General features: G+C 36.1%; 4 protein-coding genes across 4 annotated transcripts; 2 read left to right on the forward strand and 2 right to left on the reverse strand.

Annotated features, from left to right (window-relative positions):
- Positions 1-3,309: 3,309 nt before the first annotated feature.
- LOC120771993 (glutathione S-transferase 1-like) lies at positions 3,310-4,241 on the forward strand. Its single transcript, XM_040100350.1, has one exon. It carries the CDS (start codon positions 3,443-3,445, stop codon positions 4,106-4,108), a length of 666 nt encoding a protein of 221 aa, XP_039956284.1. The 5' UTR covers positions 3,310-3,442; the 3' UTR covers positions 4,109-4,241.
- A 2,035-nt stretch (positions 4,242-6,276) lies between these two features.
- On the reverse strand, positions 6,277-8,159 carry LOC120772752 (protein immune deficiency). The gene is made up of 2 exons (XM_040101515.1): positions 7,290-8,159; positions 6,277-7,150 (listed from the first exon to the last, which is right to left on the reverse strand). Exons 1-2 carry the CDS (start codon positions 8,058-8,060, stop codon positions 6,986-6,988), a joined length of 936 nt encoding a protein of 311 aa, XP_039957449.1. The 5' UTR covers positions 8,061-8,159; the 3' UTR covers positions 6,277-6,985.
- Positions 8,160-8,922: 763 nt separating this feature from the next.
- Positions 8,923-12,366, forward strand: LOC120772751 (G2/mitotic-specific cyclin-B). The gene is made up of 5 exons (XM_040101514.1): positions 8,923-9,205; positions 9,722-9,861; positions 9,927-10,174; positions 10,237-11,105; positions 11,166-12,366. Exons 1-5 carry the CDS (start codon positions 9,173-9,175, stop codon positions 11,454-11,456), a joined length of 1,581 nt encoding a protein of 526 aa, XP_039957448.1. The 5' UTR covers positions 8,923-9,172; the 3' UTR covers positions 11,457-12,366.
- Positions 12,367-13,705: 1,339 nt separating this feature from the next.
- On the reverse strand, positions 13,706-17,252 carry LOC120772750 (ATP synthase subunit alpha, mitochondrial). Its single transcript, XM_040101512.1, has 4 exons — positions 17,043-17,252; positions 15,542-16,122; positions 14,623-15,424; positions 13,706-14,532 (listed from the first exon to the last, which is right to left on the reverse strand). The coding sequence occupies exons 1-4, from the start codon at positions 17,106-17,108 to the stop codon at positions 14,323-14,325; spliced, it is 1,659 nt and encodes a 552-aa protein (XP_039957446.1). The 5' UTR covers positions 17,109-17,252; the 3' UTR covers positions 13,706-14,322.
- Positions 17,253-19,823: the final 2,571 nt, after the last annotated feature.

Consider the following 19,823-nt stretch of genomic DNA (forward strand, 5'->3'; position numbering starts at 1 on the left):
TAACTCTACTACTAATTTGTCATGGCAAACGGCTCAACACTCGTTTTGCAATCGAGAAGTACTCATTGCTAGCAAGTAAGGTAATCATTGCAATGAGCTGTTCTGGGAATTTCAATCAAATATTGATTATATCTAACACTTCTCAGAATTTTTCAAAGCTAAAACAAGTGTTTAAGCCAAAATTGTGTGAATAAAACCATGGTTACGTTTTAGAAGTAGTGAAAAATTGCTTGAAAGCCTAAAGGCAACATCAGAATGAGTACGTTGATTCCATTGCATATGACAGCTGAGTTAATTGTGGGCATTTATTGGATGGCGACCGATTGACAATGCGTACTCTACCCGAAAAGCCTTCAGCAGACCAACTCTCAACTTTTACATACAGTAACGTATTCAATTACCATTTGACGTTGGTGGTTATGAGGAACAGACGATTTTTGTTTACTTGCGCAACGCATTCGTTGTGGTATACTTAAACGTTACATACGCCACTCCTTTCGCATACTTATGCGTCTTTGACGTACAAGTACCCGTTCCTACTCGGCTTTTACTAGTTAGTAGTGGTTGTCAAAGATAAAAGGTATCATTTTCAAATTGCAATTACAAACACGATTTAGAATATTCGTAATAACATGTCGAAGCTGAGTTCGCTGACTTATTACTGTAAGAGCGTGCGTTTCACCATTTTCTGACCAAGTTGCACAGACCGGACCGTTTAAAATAAAGAAAAATATCTTTTGATACCCTTTTATACTACAAAAAAGCAGCTGTAAACGGCGTTATAGCTTCGGTGCAGCTGAAGTTAATGCTTTGTTTTTTTAAATTGTTATTGATGCGCCTATTTGTTGGCAAGAGCTCGTAAACCCAATTTTTTTGGCACTTGTATTATGGGTGCCTCTTATCTTCTATTTATAGCATATAAACACTTGATACAGTTGACATAACAATCAACTCGAAAAGCCCTTCACTGATTATTATGATTATAAGGTAGGAAGCAGAGAGCTCCAGCGGGTATGATTAAGTCAAATCAAACTCTCGTGTCGATAAAACAATCAAATCAACTCGGCTTATCCTTAAGAACATTGTTGGTTGCGTCGAATACCGACCAGCCAGAGAACTTACAACTCAAGACTGGAGTATAAACAAAAATATATTACATGTTGCAGTTCTCTGATAGATAGGTACTATGTATGTAGGTAGAGTGGCTGTCTAACGAATACCAATTAATTACCTGAATTATTTATTTCACAATTTGAAGTAATAAATAAATAACTTTGAATATTAAGTCCATATTTATTAATTGTATGTATGTATATTGTAATTAATAACGAAGCGTAACAAAAAGTTTTAGCCAATTCAGAGAGATGGAGAGAGAGAGTTTTGTGTTTCATAATAGTATTTAGATATATATTCAATAAGTTTTAGTAAAGCACATTAATTAAAATGAATGAGAGGTTCAGTTTCGCATCGAAAACGAAAAGTGTTAGAACCACAGAGGAGAGAGATGTTTTATTAAGGTAACATCATGCTACTAATCAATGAAATCGCTATCACATCATAACATATTCTGGACCTGTGCCTTAGCGATATTTTCCTGTTCTCAGAGAATTTTAGCGATAATGAAGAGATAAAAGCCAATCAAGGCCAATAGCAAAACTAAATAAGTTTGTTGAAAAATAAGATCGATCGTTTTCGATTTTTTTATTTCTTCATTTAAAAAATAAAAAATTTTGACAGTTATCGCTTATGGGAGATTTCACCTACGAAACTACTAATCTAGATATTTGATTCACTAAAATACCGTTATATTAAGGCTGAATGTGAGACAATTTCAAAACCCGCTCAGCGTTTCTTTTTTTTTTACATGGAAAGGAACACATTTTACCGTTTTTTGTTGTTAAACAATTTATTTGCTATTATTAGAATTTTACACGCTAACAGGGTGTATTAAGTTTCCCACGAAGTTCGTAAAACCCAAAAGAAACTTCGGAGAAGATGCACCCCACTCTGGTCGACCTATTGTTGAAAAAGTCGATGAAATTATGGAAAATATTGACCAGGACCGTCACGTAAGAAGCCATGACATTGCTAAAGAACATAACATTCATCATCAAAGGGTTTTGAACCATTTAAAAAATTAACATTTGCGATTCTTTGCTGAAACGAAATGAAATCGAACCATTTCTGAAGCGAATGGTAACAGGAGACGAAAAGTGAATCAAATACGATAATAATGTGTGGAAAAAGCTCATGGTCCAAGCGTGGTGAAGCTCAAAAAAAGATCGCAAAGCCAGTATTGACGCCCCGAAAGGTTATGCTGAATGTTTGGTGCTATTGGAAAGCAATCATCCACTAAAAACTGCTCCAGCCTGGTCGAACGATTGATTCTACACTTTACTGAAGCAAGCAATCGAAAAAAACGGCTAGAACTGATCAACGGAAAGGGCTCCGTCTTCCATCAGGGCAACGCTAGACCTCACACATCTTTGATGACTTGACAAAAACTGGGAAGCTCGGCTGGGAAGTTTTGATGCATTCACCATATAGCCCTGACCTTGCACCATCGGATTACCGTTTGTTTCGATCAATGAAGAACTCCCTTAATGGAGTAAAGTTGGTTTCAAAAGAAGTCTGTGAAAATTACTTGTCGCAGTTTTCCGCCGAGAAACCAGAAAAGTTTTACACTCATGGAATAATGTCTTTAGCGGAAAAATGACCAAAATGATACATATGAACCAAATTACATTATAAATATAAAAAGTTGAAGTTTGATTAGAAATACGAAAAGACTTTTTAGACTTCCAATATATACATAAATGATGAGCATGACTAGACGAGTAAATTTGGCCAAATCCGTCTGTCTGTGTGTATATACACGAACTACTCGCTCAGTTTTTGAGATATCAATCTGAAATTTTACACATGTTCTTCTCTCCCCAAGTAGCTGTTCATGTATCGGAACCGCTGTTATCGGTCCACTGTATAATTTATATGCCAATATAAATATATAATTATTATGTCAAACTGAACTACTTATAATTCTGTGAAATAAAACGAGTATGATAGCTGCTGGTACTGAATTTTAGGCGGAGAGCTCGTGATAACCAGGTGTTCTTTGTAAATTTATCCGCTCACTATAAAATATACATACATATATAGTACATATGTACGTATAAGCGTGTATGTCGCACATTTTTACTAGCGTATGACTACGTAAGCGTTAAACATGTACTTGTGTTTGAAATATACTCTACATTGTAAGCTTCAAAATAAACAAAGTCCAATCGAATAAAACCGAAGCAATCGCGCTTCCAGCGCCTCAGTTAAGCACAAGCGCTCAACACGGTCGCCAGCAGAAACAGTCGCAACGGATGAAATCCTCCATTCACGCCGATAGATAAATCCACATCAAATATTTCCGAAAACCTGTAAACAGAAAAAAATGGGAAAACTAGTGTTGTATGGCGTGGAGCCAAGCCCTCCAGTGCGCGCTGTGAAAATGACACTGGCAGCGCTGGGTCTACAATACGAATACAAATTAGTCAAACTACTTGAGGGCGAGCACAAAACGGCAGAATTTATGCGGAAGAATCCACAGCATACTGTGCCTTTGCTGGAGGATGATGGTCAATACCTCTGGGACTCGCATGCAATTATGGCATATCTGGTACGTCGCTACGCTAAAGACGATACACTTTATCCCAAGGACTTCATCAAGCGCGCCATTGTTGATCAGCGATTACATTTTGAAACGGGTGTCTTGTTCCAAGGCTGCTTACGCAACATAGCTTTGCCGCTCTTCTATGGCAACGCTATCGAGGTACCACGCGCTAAAATTGATGCAATTTATGAAGCATACGACTTTCTGGAGGTCTTCCTCGCTGACCAACCCTACCTGTGTGGACAGACCATCACACTAGCCGACTTTAGCAACATCTCGACCGTTACCAGTTTCGCTGGGTTGGCGCCCATCGATGCGGCTAAGTACCCGAAATTGAAAGCTTGGGTCGCTCGCATGAGCCAAATACCAAACTATAATCAATCGAATGGTTATGGCGCACAAATGCTTGTCGATATGTTTAAGGAGAAAATCCAAAGGATTGTATAAAGATTGTGGCACAAAAGAGAATGTGATAATAACATGATGTAATTGTGATTTTAAATAAAATGTTAAGCGTACGAAACTTCAGAGATTTGATTCAAACTGATGCTGATAATGAAGTTCGGGAATGATTATCAAGCATCGCATGTGTTTGCTTTATATACATACATATGTACATATATTGCATATAAGTTTTTTATGATGGCGTGATATTTATAAGAGCAGAAACTGTTTTGTGTGTTTTAAATGTACTTTAACGATGAATGGGGCTCATGCGGTTGAAAAAAAAGAAATTTTTTGTTTAATGGAAAAAATTAAATTTTTTGTGAAGTTAAAATCATGATTTACTCGTTTTTGTGGTTGTTGGTCAGAATCAGAGAGCCGCCAAAACAGAAAGTAGTTTCACGCGAGAGAACTCTGAACACTCCGGTGTTGGATAAACCGAACAACCCATGGATGATGAGGTATAGAATCGGTGCTGAAGTTACCTCGTTTACTTGTTCATTAATTCCGTTTTCAGAACTTGAAAACTTTCTATTCTGCCCTTAAGCAGCCTGCCGAGTAACTTTATACTAAACGAGGTTTCAGGGAAGGACGACGCTTTGACGCATGATTTTCTTAATCTAAGATTGGAAAAAGCAGACGAAACACCCGATGACATCGAAATAAAAGCAAACTGAATTATCGGTTGGATGGGAGATATGTGATATAGTACTCCGATCTGACCAAAGATCAAGTCAAAAATCACCTACATACATACATATGTATTAAATTTCATTCAGATACTTCAAAAATGAACGAAGAAATTTCTATAACCCCCAAAAAATTAGATTTCATCTAGAATCCCGCTGGCTCGAAACCAGTTTTGTACCCATATTTTTTTAGATAAAGTTGTTCAGAATGATCCCTGTAAATCAACCCGCTCTAATATACATACATACATCTACATACTATATTTTACTAATTGCTTTGCCGATTGTCACTTCGAAAGATGATAACGTAAGCCTCTACAAAAGTGATTTTCAAGTGACCTTGTGTATTAGTAATTAAAAAAAAACTATTATTTATATGTCGGCATTTTAATATATCATCGCTTATAATCCATATTTTATCTTTATACTCTGAATAATGCATATTAAGTTTGTTAGAAGATTTGTACAAAGGAAAAGTGAGAGACTCTATGATGTAAATACATACATAGGTATATATGTACATACATAAATGATCTGCGTGACGAGCTGCGTCGATTTAATCAAATCCATCTTGTTGTCTTTGTAGCGGCAGAGTTCTCCTGAGTTGACAGTTCTTGACCGGATAAAAAATCCAGGTCCGTTCCAATTACGTAGACCCGACTGTTGTGGTAATGCGTTGTTGTGAAAATGTATCATGTATCTATTCGCTCAGTTTTTGAGATATCGCTCTGAAATTTTGCACATGTCTTTCTTCCCAAGAAGCTGCTTATTTATCGGCGATACTACAGTAAGCGAATCCCTTTTTTGAATCCGGCTGCTTTAGTAGAAAGCTGCAATCGAAATCAAGTTCTTGAATGGAAACTTTTATATTTATGAAGGGTATTATAGCTTCGCTGCAGCCGTAGCTCATATTAATTTATTGAATCATCGAAAGACAGTTGTTTTTTGAGCGGCAGAAAATAGTCTCCAAATGTGTCGGAATACCGCCGCATTGACCTTGGTTGTTTATAAAACCATATCCATTCCGCATATCCGACTATTATTATTAAGTTATTTTTTGGAACACGTTTTCGAAATTGTAGCTATGACTATTATTTTTATCGAAAAGCAGAGCATAAAGTTTTGTGAACTCAAACCAACAAGAACTTACATATAACATAGTCGGTGTTGAGTTTTATTGAACTATTTTTATTGCATACCTTGGTTATTCGCTGTTACCAATAACAAAAATAAGCGCATATTTTTTTTTATTTTTAAAGCAAATATATTTTTATGTTTTATTGTAAATAAAATATTTTTAATTGCGTATATACAAAATTGCCAATAGTTATTAATTTTTTTTACATTAAAGCTTTTATTGTCATTATAAATCGTATTTGTGTGAATTTTTTATCATTATAAATCGTATTTGTGTGAATTTTTTATTAACATTACATTAATCAAAATATAATTAAAATTTTACAAATGCAGTTTTACATAAACTCTTGTATATTCGATATCATTTTTTTCATAGGATTTTCTAGTGTATGCATTTAACATACTTCAATTTTTTTTATAAAATCTCTAAATTTTATAAATTTAAACATTTATAAAATTTTTTATACATACATGCATTACAATTGTGCTTAGACACATATTAAAATCTAAAACCAAATTATGCGTTTTAACTTATCAATATTGGAACATCTCCACTTTAATTTGAATTCGCCAAACATCTGCTTATATATGTACACAAGTGTATGAACATATGCTATTTCAACAGCAAACACACAGTAGGATTTGAAGAATTACAGTACACACATTTGCATGTAACATATTTGTGTACATGCAGCCATGGCAATTGATTTTTTAGGCATGCTCATGGTCACAGAACTCTTTTTTTAAACTTCAAACTTTTGTGCACTATTTTCAGAATATTGGAGAACCATATAAAATACAATTATTATTAAAAAATATTAATATAAACAGTTTTACTTTATACAAATCTTAAGTATTCAAAGGTTGTACCAAGAATACAGTATTGCACAGTACAAAGTTTTTTACTCCTCACACTGAAAGAGTCAAATAAAAATCTTGAAAATAATAATGTATATATAGATATATACACTACTCAATGAGAACCTGGGCTTCGCCCGTCAATCCTATAAGGCACATTGTACATATAACCTTAACAACGTAGAAATGTTCAACATTATGAAGAAGTTTTTCTTCTGTCCACTTCGGATTTATAAACCAATTTCATGCGCTGCACACAATCGCGATGGTTTAACTCCCACAGCAACGAAGTAATATGCCCAAGCGTTGCTATATTATCATCAGCATCTTGGATCCATTGCCGCAACAGCTGATAAATAACCTGAAAAGTTATCATTGTTTATTGACATGCTTGACTACAAGTATTTAAATTCTCAATAATAGGAACACATTAGATTTTTTCTAATGGGGCGCATATTAGAAAATTCCTAGCTTTTGAATTCTTGAACATAAATATATACCTCTTTGATTCCACCATGCATTTGATGATCGATTACAGCTTGCTCGATTTGCCCTTCCGAGAGGCCCAGCTCTCGCATCACATGTTTCCAACCTTCGCCCAGGTGTGTAGATATAGTTTCCAATATACGGTGATTTGGCTCCTCACGTGACTGCATCATAGCCACAATTGAAGTAGTTTTACGTGGTAGTTGTCTTTTTGTGTTGTCTACACCACTAGAACCACTAGGCGAATTGGGTTCGTCAGTTTTACCACTTTTACGTGTGTTGTTGGTAGCTATACCACTTATGTTACTATTAAAATTATAGACTGAACCAAAATGCAGCTGTTTTATGTTGGAGAATTGCATTACCATTTGTTGTTGAGCATTATGTACATTCATTGTGTTCATAGTAGCTGGAGCCAGTGCACCGGGTGATGTTGGCGTCAAAGCATTGCTGTTTGACTGCAAGGCAACTGCTCCCGTCTGGGAGTTCAATCCAGTTTCACTTTCGAATGCACTTGTATTATTAGCTGCTTCAACCGAATTGTAGTTTGGTGCGGAGAGTTCCCGAACCACTGATTCTGTTAGTTCTGTTGAAGGTGTGGGTGTGTTGTTATTGCTAATTGGTAATTCTTCAGGTTCATCAACAGGCAGAGCATCGGTTTCTAGCCTTCCTGGAACACTTTTACTTCCAAGGTTAACGTCTTCAGTCTCACTTTTATTGGTAATTTTTTGAGAATCTTTGCCATTACTGAAAATGCCTGGCAGAAATTTTTTTAGTTTAGGCATTTTTTTTATTTACGTTACAATTATTTCGAAAATTTCACTTGATTAAGTTCGATTTTTATCAAGACTCCGGAAATTCCAAAGAAAACAAAGAATATACAAAAAAAAAAAAACAGTTTTCAGTTTTTGTCAACATATGTCTTATGATTGTCAATTAAACAAAATTTTTCGTTTGATGTCGCTGTAAACAGTATGATCATTCGTTAAATGAAGCTGCCAGCTTATTATTATATTTAAATCTACAGTGAACCCGAAATTTATTTTATTTTCTTAGAAAGAATCAAACTAATACCCAAAAATGAAGGCGTATATCACTAATTATACAAAACTTGCGCTAATGTAAGGTGATCGTTTGGATCTAATTGGCATTTCAAACAAATTTTTATCAAAATTAGCATATAAAGTTTCTTTAACAATTTCTATATAAAATAACAAGTGTTTACTAGAATATTAATATTTAGAAATAATGCAAATGAAAACAACATGGGCGAAAGTAAATTATGAAAGCAAAGTGTCTTTACCTTCCTCTGAAATCAAATTTTTTGTAAGCTATAAGTTCTGGTCTACGGTTCCACGTGAGTTGGGCCTAGCTTCAACAAATCTTTCGATTCTTAAATGAAATAAATAATCCACTAGCTGTGTGGGGTTAAAATAATTCGAATAATTATTTAGTACTCTCAGTTAAGTAAAATGGTGTTACATTACATATATTTTATTACAAAGTTTTTTAATTAGCTAAGTATACAAAGTGGCATCATTAATTTCTAAAATTCGTTAAAATGGCACTCAACGAAGAACTTAACGAAGCATTCTTCGGGTTTTGGCCATGTTCGGGTAGAGTGCGGGACTTTTTAAAAGTGCGCTTCAAACAGTAATCGCAACGGTTCGTGTACATCAACATTATCCACTATTCTAAAATTTCAGAAGAACTGTCGCAGAAAAGAATAGGTAGATTGTCATAATTGTAGTTAGAAAGGAGTTTAGCAACTTTTTTCTTTCAATCAAAAAGTGCAATTGAATTAGAATAAAAAATAATAAGAAAAGTCGTCAGAAAAAATTTTACCAACCAGCTTATATATTTTGTCTGATTGTTTAAAGAAGAAATTACCACTAAAATGGTTGGCGCTACGAAAATCCGTATTGATGAGGTAAGTCAACCTAACTGCAGCATAATTGAAAGATAATGTTGTAGTTTATAAATATTTATTTATTTATTTAAATATTACGTGTAAATAAATTTATAGACAGGCTAGGAAACGAAGGAACTAGCTGCTTAGCTATATATACTTACATATAAATGCGTCGTTGTGTACACATGTCTACCTACATGATTTCAAATAATCCAAATCGGATCTATGTTCTTTGTTATTGGTTCTTAACTGAATTCCCGTTTAACTGTAGTATTTGAGGGGCAAGGGGAGGAAACAAAATGGAGTATGGTATTTGGCGCACAATTGAATTCTTGCATATTTGCAAAAAATCAGTTTTGTTTGCACATGTCAAAAATTTCCAAATATTCAAATAACCCTTATAATTTTCACAGAAAATGCACGAATTCGATCACATGGTTGCGCTTTGTTTTTATCCCGATACATTTCTAATTATATAATAAAAATTATATTTTTTAACAAAAGTCTAATTGTAAACTTTTAATTTTTTTAAAGAATGAAACAAACACCTTTGCCAAGGTTAAGAAATTTGGTGTTGCAAATGCAACGGAGAATACTAAGCGTGCAGCCTTAGGAGACTTACAGAATCGAGCAGTTCTAAGACTTGCCAATGCTAAAGAAGCTGCACAGAAGGAGTAAGTGTAAATTATTTTATACAAATATGTATTTGGATTACAAATTTAATACAATTGTACTTCAGTATTGACTCCAAACTGAAAAATGTAATTCAAAATACCAAACCACGTGTGGATACACATTGGAAAAAGGCGCCAGGAGCCACTGTCAAGTCAACAAGCACAGCTGCTGAACAGCCGAAAAAGATTCTTACGCGATCAAATTCTACACGCGTTGAACCTGCAGCTTTGCAGAGAAATGCTGTGACTGGCCTTAACAAACACAAGACGCTTACTACAAAAGTAGTGGAACAAAAATTACAACAGGCAAAACGTAAGTATATATTCAAGTGCATTTAAATATTGGTTTACCATTTGTTCTATTTGCAAACATAGTCATTAAAGCTAAGGCTGCACAGGATGAAAAACCAAAGAAATCTAGTGAAGCACTTACATTAAGGCGTGAAGATAGCAACTTATCGCTCAAGTCGCTGTCAAAACTAAAAGCAGCTTTGACAAGAGAAGCGAATAAGGTTACTGCTGGAAAACTAATAGCACAGAGCGTAAAACCAGAAACAAAAGCTGTTTCTGAGTCGTCGGATTCAGACAGCGAAAGTAACAAAAATGCTGTAGCACAAATCTCAAGTGCACAAACATACTCACCTGAAGTAGAAGATTTCGCTGACATTGAAGATATTGATTCTGGCGATTCGGATCAACTGCTACTGGTATCGGAATACGTGAATGATATATATAATTACCTCTTTCAATTAGAGGAAGAACAGGTTATACAAGAAAACCATTTGGATGACCAAGTAGAAGTTTACCCTAAAATGCGTGCTGTACTCATCGACTGGATTAACGAAGTACACTTTCAGTTTCATTTAACACCAGAAACATTCCAAATGACAGTGGCAATTATCGATCGCTACTTGCAAGAAGTAAAAGATACAAAACGCACACATTTGCAATTGGTAGGTGTGACGGCTCTATTCATTGCGGCCAAGTATGAAGAGTTAGTTCCCCCATCAATTGCCGATTTTGTCTACATAACCGACGACACATACAATTCCAAACAAATCGTGCAAATGGAGTTGAAAATCATTAAAACACTCGAATGCAATTTGTCGCGCCCTTTGCCAATACATTTTTTGCGTCGCTTCTCCAAGGCGGCTAAAGTAGAAGATATACACCACGCGTTGGCTAAATATTTTCTCGAATTGACATCAATCGAATACGATTTAGCATCATACAAGCCGTCCGAGGTAATATTAGAATAAATGTTAAGCTATTAACATTTATTTAAATGTATAAATATTTTTCAGATCGCCGCTGCATCGCTCTTCTTAGCCCTGCATTTGCTTAAAGAGAACGCTAAAGCACCAACGGGTTTCAACAACAAACACTGGTCTCCTACAATGCAATATTACTCGCGGTACACCGCAGAGCACTTGAGACCTATCGCCACAAAAATTGCAACTGTGGTGCGAAATGCGCCATCTGCCAAACTGAAGGCTGTCTACACGAAATACCAATCATCCAAATTATATAAAATTGCGATGCGTTCGGAATTATATGATAAACTAATTGATTCAATAATTAACCATACCGAATGAGAAATAGTTACGGGCAGCTATAGCGACAGGGGTTGCAATGCGCTTAATTTTTGTTTATGTCGTTTAGTTTAATTGTTAGATTTTTTTACTCTATTTTATAAACAATTCAATATTTTTATTATCAAATATTTCTTAATAATATATATATTTTTATTTTTAAGTTTTATGCGACAATTTAAATTAGATTAAGTAACACTGTCCCGGATCGTCGGTAAAATGTCATAGATAAAAACTTCCATGTAATGCTCTGCATTACAGCAATTAAGGAAGTTTGCAATCGCGGAATTATTTCATCGAAAGCAGCAATCAAGGACAATACTAACTTCAACTCCTGTTTGTACGAGTATTCGGATATTTAGTCTTAAATAAATTGCTGAATACCTGTCATAATTAATGTAATGTAGTGTCTGTCCGTATTAGAGTTTGTGAAAATGTAATATTTCCTTAATGTGAGGAAAGCACCACCGACTAACCAACGTATATTAGTGTCGAAATGTACTTTATATCAATTTTTTGTATCAAAAATTTTGCTGCTGAGTAAGCGCCTTCTTTTCCCAACCGAAAGCTATGATTTCAAAAATACTTTATCAAATGTTCTTGTTTAGGTTGTCATGAAGTCGGCGTACTCATCAGCGCAGTTTTTTCATTCCTATTATGTCCAATTTTGGCAAAATTAGAATTAATGTAGTTCAAAAACCCAAAAACGAAAAAAAACACTTTTAAATTGAACAATGTTTGTAGGCTCAAACTGAATGTAATTATCTGCTATATTTGTTTGTAATTTAAGGTTCACAAGCATAGTGGGAACGCACATGACATCATTGGTGTCTGATGCTGCCTCGAGCGTTATTTTCCTGCTATGCCAGAAATCATTCTGATTGTGAATATAATCTATTTTGCTCAAAAATAACACCATGCGTTTAATTTGACTTTTTTGCGGTTGGACGAATGTTCCATGAATATTATTGAATATATTTTGAAGTAAATATTAAAATCCTTTGTCATGCTCTGTCTGCTTTATAAAAGCGGCTTAGCGTTTTTTCGCCAGTCGACCTGCACAGAGGTCGATATGCCGCGCATATTTCGGTAATAGTAGCACAGCAGCGAAGCAAAGCAAACGCACCACATACCGAAACGTAAGAAAATTTCAAAAATTTGCTATCACCATGTATGTATATTTGTGTGTATATGAATAGGAAGAGGCAGATGAGGTAGGTATGTCAATTCCAGCACGTCCGTTTATCTACCATCGCGCACACCCAACAACAATTGTCGTGTACATTTCGAAAGTTGTAGGCATTTCCCAAAACTGAGCCCCTGCCACTGCAGCGGCCATTTTTTCAGCCGCTTGGTGTAGTGCTGCAACAAATGCGTCTGTCTGCTTTAGTAGTAGTGTAGGTGCTGATAAGGGGAAAGAAATGTTTGCTTGCACTGTTTGCCTCGCTTCGATTATCGACTCTTTCCGTTGGAAATCAAATGTTTCTGTATAAGTAAATTTGACCCCCTCCTCCAATCGAGTGCTCACTAGTGTGTGTGAGTGTCGCAAATGTCGTAAAAGTGTCGAAAAATAATGACGCTCATAAAACCGTCAAACTCGGATCTCGAATAGGCGCGCAGCAAAAATAAGAAAGTAGCGCTTTTATGGTCAAAATGTAAACACTAATAACAAACACAACACAACAGCGCCAATAACAGTTGTAATTGTGGTAAATTCTGTTATCTACAGAGATCTGTAATATTTTCACACTGGCAAACTGACCTTCCGCAAATTATGTATGCAAAAGTAAGCATAAAATTTACCGACTGATGTGTATGAAGGTATTAACATTTGACGAGAAATGTCACATCATTGGAATGCCAGTAGGTTTAACATAGCTGGGAACGCTACATTATGCTGGATTCCTTGAGGCATATTTCCAAAATTCTGGTTTATCTAGTCGAAACGTATTTGGACTTCCTCTAAAAACTCCCAGTCTAATATCATACCGCAAAATAATTTATTTTAAGATCTTACATCAAAAATAACGAATATATTTATGTACATAATTGGGAGATGCCAGCAAACTGCACTTTCGTCGCATAAGAAAAGTAATCTAAATTACGACGTACCTGTAGTAGAGGTTACAATGCCGGCATTATCATTGGTGTGTGCATTTTCTGACGTCCAACAAATAGGTGATGATACAAGTGGTATTATAGATAATTTACTACTTTGACCCACCAACTTTCAAAACAAAACACCTTTTAAGTAAATAAATATTTTATTTTTGTTTTAACCTCACTTTATTACTTTTTTCGCATGACAATAACTAGTTATTTGACTGTATCACCTAAGAATAATTTTAGTTTAATGCCGTGTAATTTATTGATATAAATACTTCAATAATTTCGAAAAATACGCTTTTAAGAAGTCAAGTGCCGAATTTGTGGCACACATAGAACACAAACTAATTTTTTAGCGCTCTCGTTAAATGTACTATATGCGCACTTATTCAGCACGTGACCTCGTCGAAGTTGGCAGCTACGTGTTAGAGCGAATACTGCAGACATTCAGCAACCGTATAGAATTTATTCGAATTGAGTCCCTTGGTTATGATAAGCTTACGATGCGTATACATGCAGATTTAAGTAATAAAAAGGAAACATGAATGGAGTTTTTCTATTTTTTATAATTATTTAATTTCGTTTTTTTTCTCTTCGCTTTATCTGGTTCTTTATCTTTACGTTTATAGTGTATAATTTTATTATATGTTGACGCGACCTGCATTTGTTGTTGGTATTTTTCTCGCTGCTATTTATGAAATAGTGTAACTGTTATTGTTGCTACTGTACTAATTCAGCTTGGCTTTGCACAGCAAATCTTCACTTAACCCTGGAAAGTCGACAAGAATTTTGAGACAATATCCTTCAGTTTGGCATCGGAGGCCTCAGAGATTTGACCATCCTTCGCGATTTGATCGAGCAGTCCTTGTTCGTTGGTCTTAATGTGTTGCAAGAACTCTTTTTCGAACTTGGTGATCTTGGCGGGATCCATCTTGTCCAAGTGACCGCGTACACCGCAGTAGATGACAGCAACCTAAGAATGTGGAACGACAACCATGAAATATTGTTCAGTAAAACCGCAAATTAAGAGCATACATATATGAGATTTCTCTTGGCCACTTACCTGATCTTCAATTGACATTGGCACGTATTGACCTTGTTTTAACAATTCAGTCAAACGCACACCACGGTTCAACAATTGTTGGGTAGCAGCATCCAAATCGGAACCGAATTGGGCGAAAGCAGCGACTTCACGGTATTGAGCCAATTCCAATTTCATGGAACCAGCGACCTGCTTCATGGCCTTGGTTTGGGCAGCTGAACCGACACGGGATACAGACAGACCGACGTTAATGGCTGGGCGGATACCCTTGTAGAACAATTCAGTTTCCAAGAAGATCTGACCGTCAGTGATGGAGATGACATTGGTAGGAATGTAGGCGGACACATCACCAGCCTGTGTCTCAATGACGGGCAAGGCGGTCAAAGAGCCACCACCCATAGCGGGCGACATTTTGGCGGCACGCTCCAACAAACGGGAGTGCAAGTAGAACACATCACCGGGGTAGGCCTCACGACCTGGTGGACGACGCAACAACAGGGACATTTGACGGTAAGCAACAGCTTGTTTCGACAAATCGTCATAAATGATCAAAGCGTGCTTTCCCTTGTCACGGAAGTATTCACCCATGGCGCAGCCAGAGTAGGGAGCCAAGTACTGCAGAGGAGCAGCATCAGAGGCGGTAGCCGATACAATGATAGAGTAGTTCATGGCACCAGCATCGGTTAAACGTTTCACAATCTGGGCGACAGTCGAACGTTTCTGACCAATGGCAACGTAGATGCAGTACAATTTCTTGCTTTCATCCTGTCCATCGTTGAAACGCTTCTGGTTGATGATGGTATCAATAGCCAAAGCGGTTTTGCTATTGTAATTATATAGATATATAGAATTGAGTTTTAAGAATTAGATGATATAACAAATGTATTTTATCTTCGTACTTTTGTAGATAAATTAATATGAATATGACTTGTTCGCTTACCCAGTCTGTCTGTCACCAATGATCAACTCACGTTGACCACGGCCAATTGGCACCAACGAATCGACGGCTTTGATGCCAGTCTGCATAGGTTCGCGCACAGATACACGGGGAATGATACCGGGGGCCTTGATACCGACACGGAAACGGTCCTTGGTGTTGATAGCTCCCTTACCGTCAATGGCGTTACCCAAAGCATCGACGACGCGTCCCAACAATTGATCACCGACTGGTACGTCGACAATAGCACCGGTACGCTTGACAATATCACCTTGCTTGATCAATTTGTCATTACCGAAGACGACAACACCGACGTTGTCAGGTTCCAAATTCAAAGCCATACCTTTCAGACCAGAGGAGAATTCCACCATCTCATCGGCTTGGATGTTATTCAAACCATAGACGCGAGCAATACCATCACCAATGCTCAACACACGACCGGTCTCTTCCAAATCGGCTTTGGGGGCAACACCCAAGATGCGCTCCTCCAGAATGGAAGAAATCTCGGCGCTACGTTGTGTGGCCGAGACATGAAGTTTACGTGCAGCCAATGAAGCAGCAGGGTAAGCAGCCTTGCAGGCGACCTAAACAAATGAAATAAACAAAACGTTTAATGATTGTATGACATTTTATGATATAGTTTATTGTGACAATTGCTTACAACAGATGTTGTCACAGAACTGGCACATCAGTGAATATAAAATTGCCTCTTTGGGTGAATTTTCTGGCAAGAATTTTAAAATTGTTTCAAACCAACTTTAAAAAGGTCTGACCCAGAGTGCACTTGCTTTTGATTTGATATTCAATTAATTAAGAACAAGTTCTCATTTTTTTACAGTTTCTTATGTAAGCTATAGTGTGACGGATTGCGCTATAGACATGCATGCTAACTGACCGGTTATAGGTGTAGCCAAGTAAACAATTTTTAGAGAACCTCCGAAAAAAGTTAAAACTTTTAATGCTTTAATACGCTCAATATAACATTTTAAAATTTTAAATTAAATTTTCACCATCATTTTGATTATGTTAACATAACCTAAAAATCGATATCACTCGTAGCAATGGTTGTCTCGTTCACTGTTCACACGAGTGCTACTCGGTGATTTGGGGTAACTGCTGGACTATGCATTATGTAATTGAAAAATATTCAATGCTTATACGTTTTTGTTTAAAAAGTATTGGCATATCACACAGCTTTTACAACTAGATTATTTCACATCAAAAACAAATCACTATTATGTAACATTATTTTCCAACCTGCACACTTTATAAAATACGCGTGAATGAATATACCAGCACGTTGCGTAACTTTCTTCACCGAACTCTATCAAAATTCTTCTTTTAATGATATGGTTAATTTACACAACATAATTAACAAGAATAATTTGGAAAACTAGCAGTATTATTCCAATAAGTTCAAGATTTCAATTTGAATGTGTGCATACAAATTTTACAGGCGTTTTTTTCTTTTATAAGTTTTCTATTTAATGTAACCGGTGCATACCTGTGTAGCAGCCTTTGGCAATGTGCGGGCCACAGACGAGGCCAAACGTGCAGAAATCATGGACATCTTAATTTAATTCTTCTGTAATTTCTTCACCGGAATAAGAAAACCTCTTGCACCCAACTACAATTCTCTCGACTTATTTTACAAAAGATGGTTGGTTGATGGCTGCCGAGTTCACGTTCACTCTATTCGCAAAGTGTTACGAATTGCCGACGTTCGACGTTTAGAAGTTTCGTTAAATTGCGCGATGAACTTTTGCTGAATGCGAATGAATATTGGATAAACTGGACGATTATTCGTTGACAAAAAGTGAGATTGCCATAAATACTTATGCTTATTTTTTATATATCTAACATAATTCCACTTAACTTACTTTTATTTCTTTGGTTACATGGTAGAAAATATTCACTGTCAACAGAATATATATCGGACTAAGAAGAGTTAAGCGTAAAGCAAATTAAAAAAGATAATTTCTTATTATTTGCAATTATTTTTACTCAAAAGCTGATTGTTCGGTCGTTTTCATCAGTTTTAAAGTTTCGTTGAGTACTGAAATGAACTCTGGTAAAAACTATAGAGCTGGTAACACTCATTTTTCTGTCATTGCCAACAGTTGTGTGGCGTTTCATATAAATAAACAATTGAATTATTTAGTTCTCTCTTGTTATTGGGGTTTTTATTAAATTAATTTAAAAGTTAAATTAGAGAGCTTCTAATTATCTGGAAGTTCCAATTTTGCAAGCGCTGCGGAACAAATGCTGATGCATAAACGCTTCATGTATTACAGTTCCAATATGAAAGATTTCCGTTTCTCCTCATCAATGTGGAGGCAGGCGTATAAGCGGTTCCGTTTCCTGGACTATTTGTATTGTACCAAAAAAAGAATAGTAAACGCCTTTGGATTATTTGTTATAAATTTATTACTAAAAATAACTTCGGCGTCATCCTTTAGCTACAGTATACAATATTTAATTTGTATGAAAGTCAGGTCCAAGTTTTCGCAACAAGGAAAAATTTGTTCATATTGCTTGGCTCGCAGCCTACTATATATACTTACTGGTTCACACAGATTTCACCGCAACGAAGTGTCATCACGTATTTCCTCATTTTACTGTTTTATCCTATATTTGCTTGCATGTGCGCAAGGATAAAGTGTAAAAGTGCTTGGAAGTCCTACTGGAAGCGAAATCTCCGCGCATATTACGCTCTTCCTCTCCCCAAATCACAAACAAGTTTGGAGATGCTGAGCTACGCGAAGAACGTGTGCCACAGTCTCAGTTGTGGCAAGCACGAACGTATTGTGCGTGCGGACACAGATGATTTCGCGTTGTGCTTCGCTTTGCGCCGGATGTGTTGTGCGGAATGTGAGTTGCTTGCGCCAAGTGCATATGCATATGTGTGTGTGCGTGTGCTGCTGATAGCGCTGGCTATGTTGTTTGAATGGCTTTAGGCTCGTAGCAAATTTCTGTCAGCCATCACTTGGATGAATGGACAAATAGAGCTGGATTGATGATTGGACGACATTTCATATGGGGGAAATTACTGTACACACACATATGTGCCTACATTCCTTCGTTTATTTCCGAAATTCTTGCCTGATTTAGAGTCTCCAAGCAGTCAAGTAAAAGAGAACAGCGCGATGACGACGACAATTTGCTGGCTAAGATGTGTGCATATGCAGTAGTCAGAGTTTGTGTGGTCTAGCGAACGCAACTAAAAAACATGAAATTAACGAGTGAAGTGCTGTTTCCTCTTTTTATCACTTATAATATATAAAATAAGGATTAATAATACTAACCGAAAAGAAATTACTTAAAAATTTAAATAATGTGCTATGCGTATTAGTGTAAAATTGCAGGTTAACAAGTGTGAGAAGTAATTTGGTATTCAGCTGAGGTTAGCGCAGTCATGTGTTTCCATTGGCCAATAGAGTGAAAAAATAAACGAAGCTGTGCAAAAGTGGTAAAGTGGTAATTAATAGAAGAAGTACAAGCTTATGCGTAAGCATTGTCTATCAGTGTATGTATATGAGTGGTGTAAATAAAAAGTTATCAATTAAACAATTACCTCACATACGTTGACACATACATATATGTAGCATACTTTTAGGTGCTTTGCGAGGCAAACGGCTATTGTATGTTCATATGTCACTCGAAAAGGCGTAAAGTCATAATGTCAGTGGAAAAAATTACAATTAACCTTTATACCTAGGTGTGTGGCTATAAAAGAGTGTGCTGAAGAATGTGTACATGTGTACATCGAAAAATGTAACCACAGTAATATGCGCGGTTTGAGTGATTTAAATAAAGAAATAAAGAACAAATGAAAGTTAAGATAAATCAAATAAGTGTCAAATGGAAACATAACCTAATTACAAGCAGATGCTGCACTGAAGTGCTTTCACCGCAAGCGTATAAAAAGACGGCTCTAAGTGTTAAATTCATTTAAATCATGTAAATCTTAAAATATGAGGCTTAAATTATTTTACTTTATTGGCTAAGCCAAATCTCGAGCAACGGTTGTAAATTATTCAAAAATATTTCTATAATTCAGAGTGTGAAATACGTGATCAAATAACCTTACTAACTGAAAAAGGAGTCAAGGCATTCCGCGTGTATTGGCATAAGAGTTTTGCATACCGGAAAAACAGAGCTCGTACAAAATGTTCGCCATTAATGAAAACGAAAGTAAAACCATTAGATCAAGCATGTAAACTTGTAGCACAAACCGATAGCAAGCATAAATGTACTAAAAACGTTGTACATATAGTCCAAATAA

This window comes from Bactrocera tryoni, chromosome 3 (assembly GCF_016617805.1).
Source record: "Bactrocera tryoni isolate S06 chromosome 3, CSIRO_BtryS06_freeze2, whole genome shotgun sequence".
NCBI classification, from domain to species: domain Eukaryota; kingdom Metazoa; phylum Arthropoda; class Insecta; order Diptera; family Tephritidae; genus Bactrocera; species Bactrocera tryoni.

Excerpts from the sequence above, each read along its gene's own strand:
- LOC120771993 (XM_040100350.1), top strand. The coding sequence starts at position 3,443 with ATGGGAAAACTAGTGTTGTATGGCGTGGAGCCAAGCCCTCCAGTGCGC.
- LOC120772752 (XM_040101515.1), bottom strand. The coding sequence starts at position 8,060 with ATGCCTAAACTAAAAAAATTTCTGCCAGGCATTTTCAGTAATGGCAAA. Across the intron at positions 7,151-7,289 it reads TGCATGGTGGAATCAAAGAG|GTTATTTATCAGCTGTTGCG; the intron begins GTATATATTTAT and ends ATAACTTTTCAG.
- LOC120772751 (XM_040101514.1), top strand. The coding sequence starts at position 9,173 with ATGGTTGGCGCTACGAAAATCCGTATTGATGAG. Across the intron at positions 9,862-9,926 it reads AAAGAAGCTGCACAGAAGGA|TATTGACTCCAAACTGAAAA; the intron begins GTAAGTGTAAAT and ends ATTGTACTTCAG. Across the intron at positions 10,175-10,236 it reads AAAATTACAACAGGCAAAAC|TCATTAAAGCTAAGGCTGCA; the intron begins GTAAGTATATAT and ends TTGCAAACATAG.
- LOC120772750 (XM_040101512.1), bottom strand. The coding sequence starts at position 17,108 with ATGTCCATGATTTCTGCACGTTTGGCCTCGTCTGTGGCCCGCACATTG. Across the intron at positions 16,123-17,042 it reads TGCCAAAGGCTGCTACACAG|GTCGCCTGCAAGGCTGCTTA; the intron begins GTATGCACCGGT and ends TCATTTGTTTAG. Across the intron at positions 14,533-14,622 it reads CAATGTCAATTGAAGATCAG|GTTGCTGTCATCTACTGCGG; the intron begins GTAAGTGGCCAA and ends CCACATTCTTAG.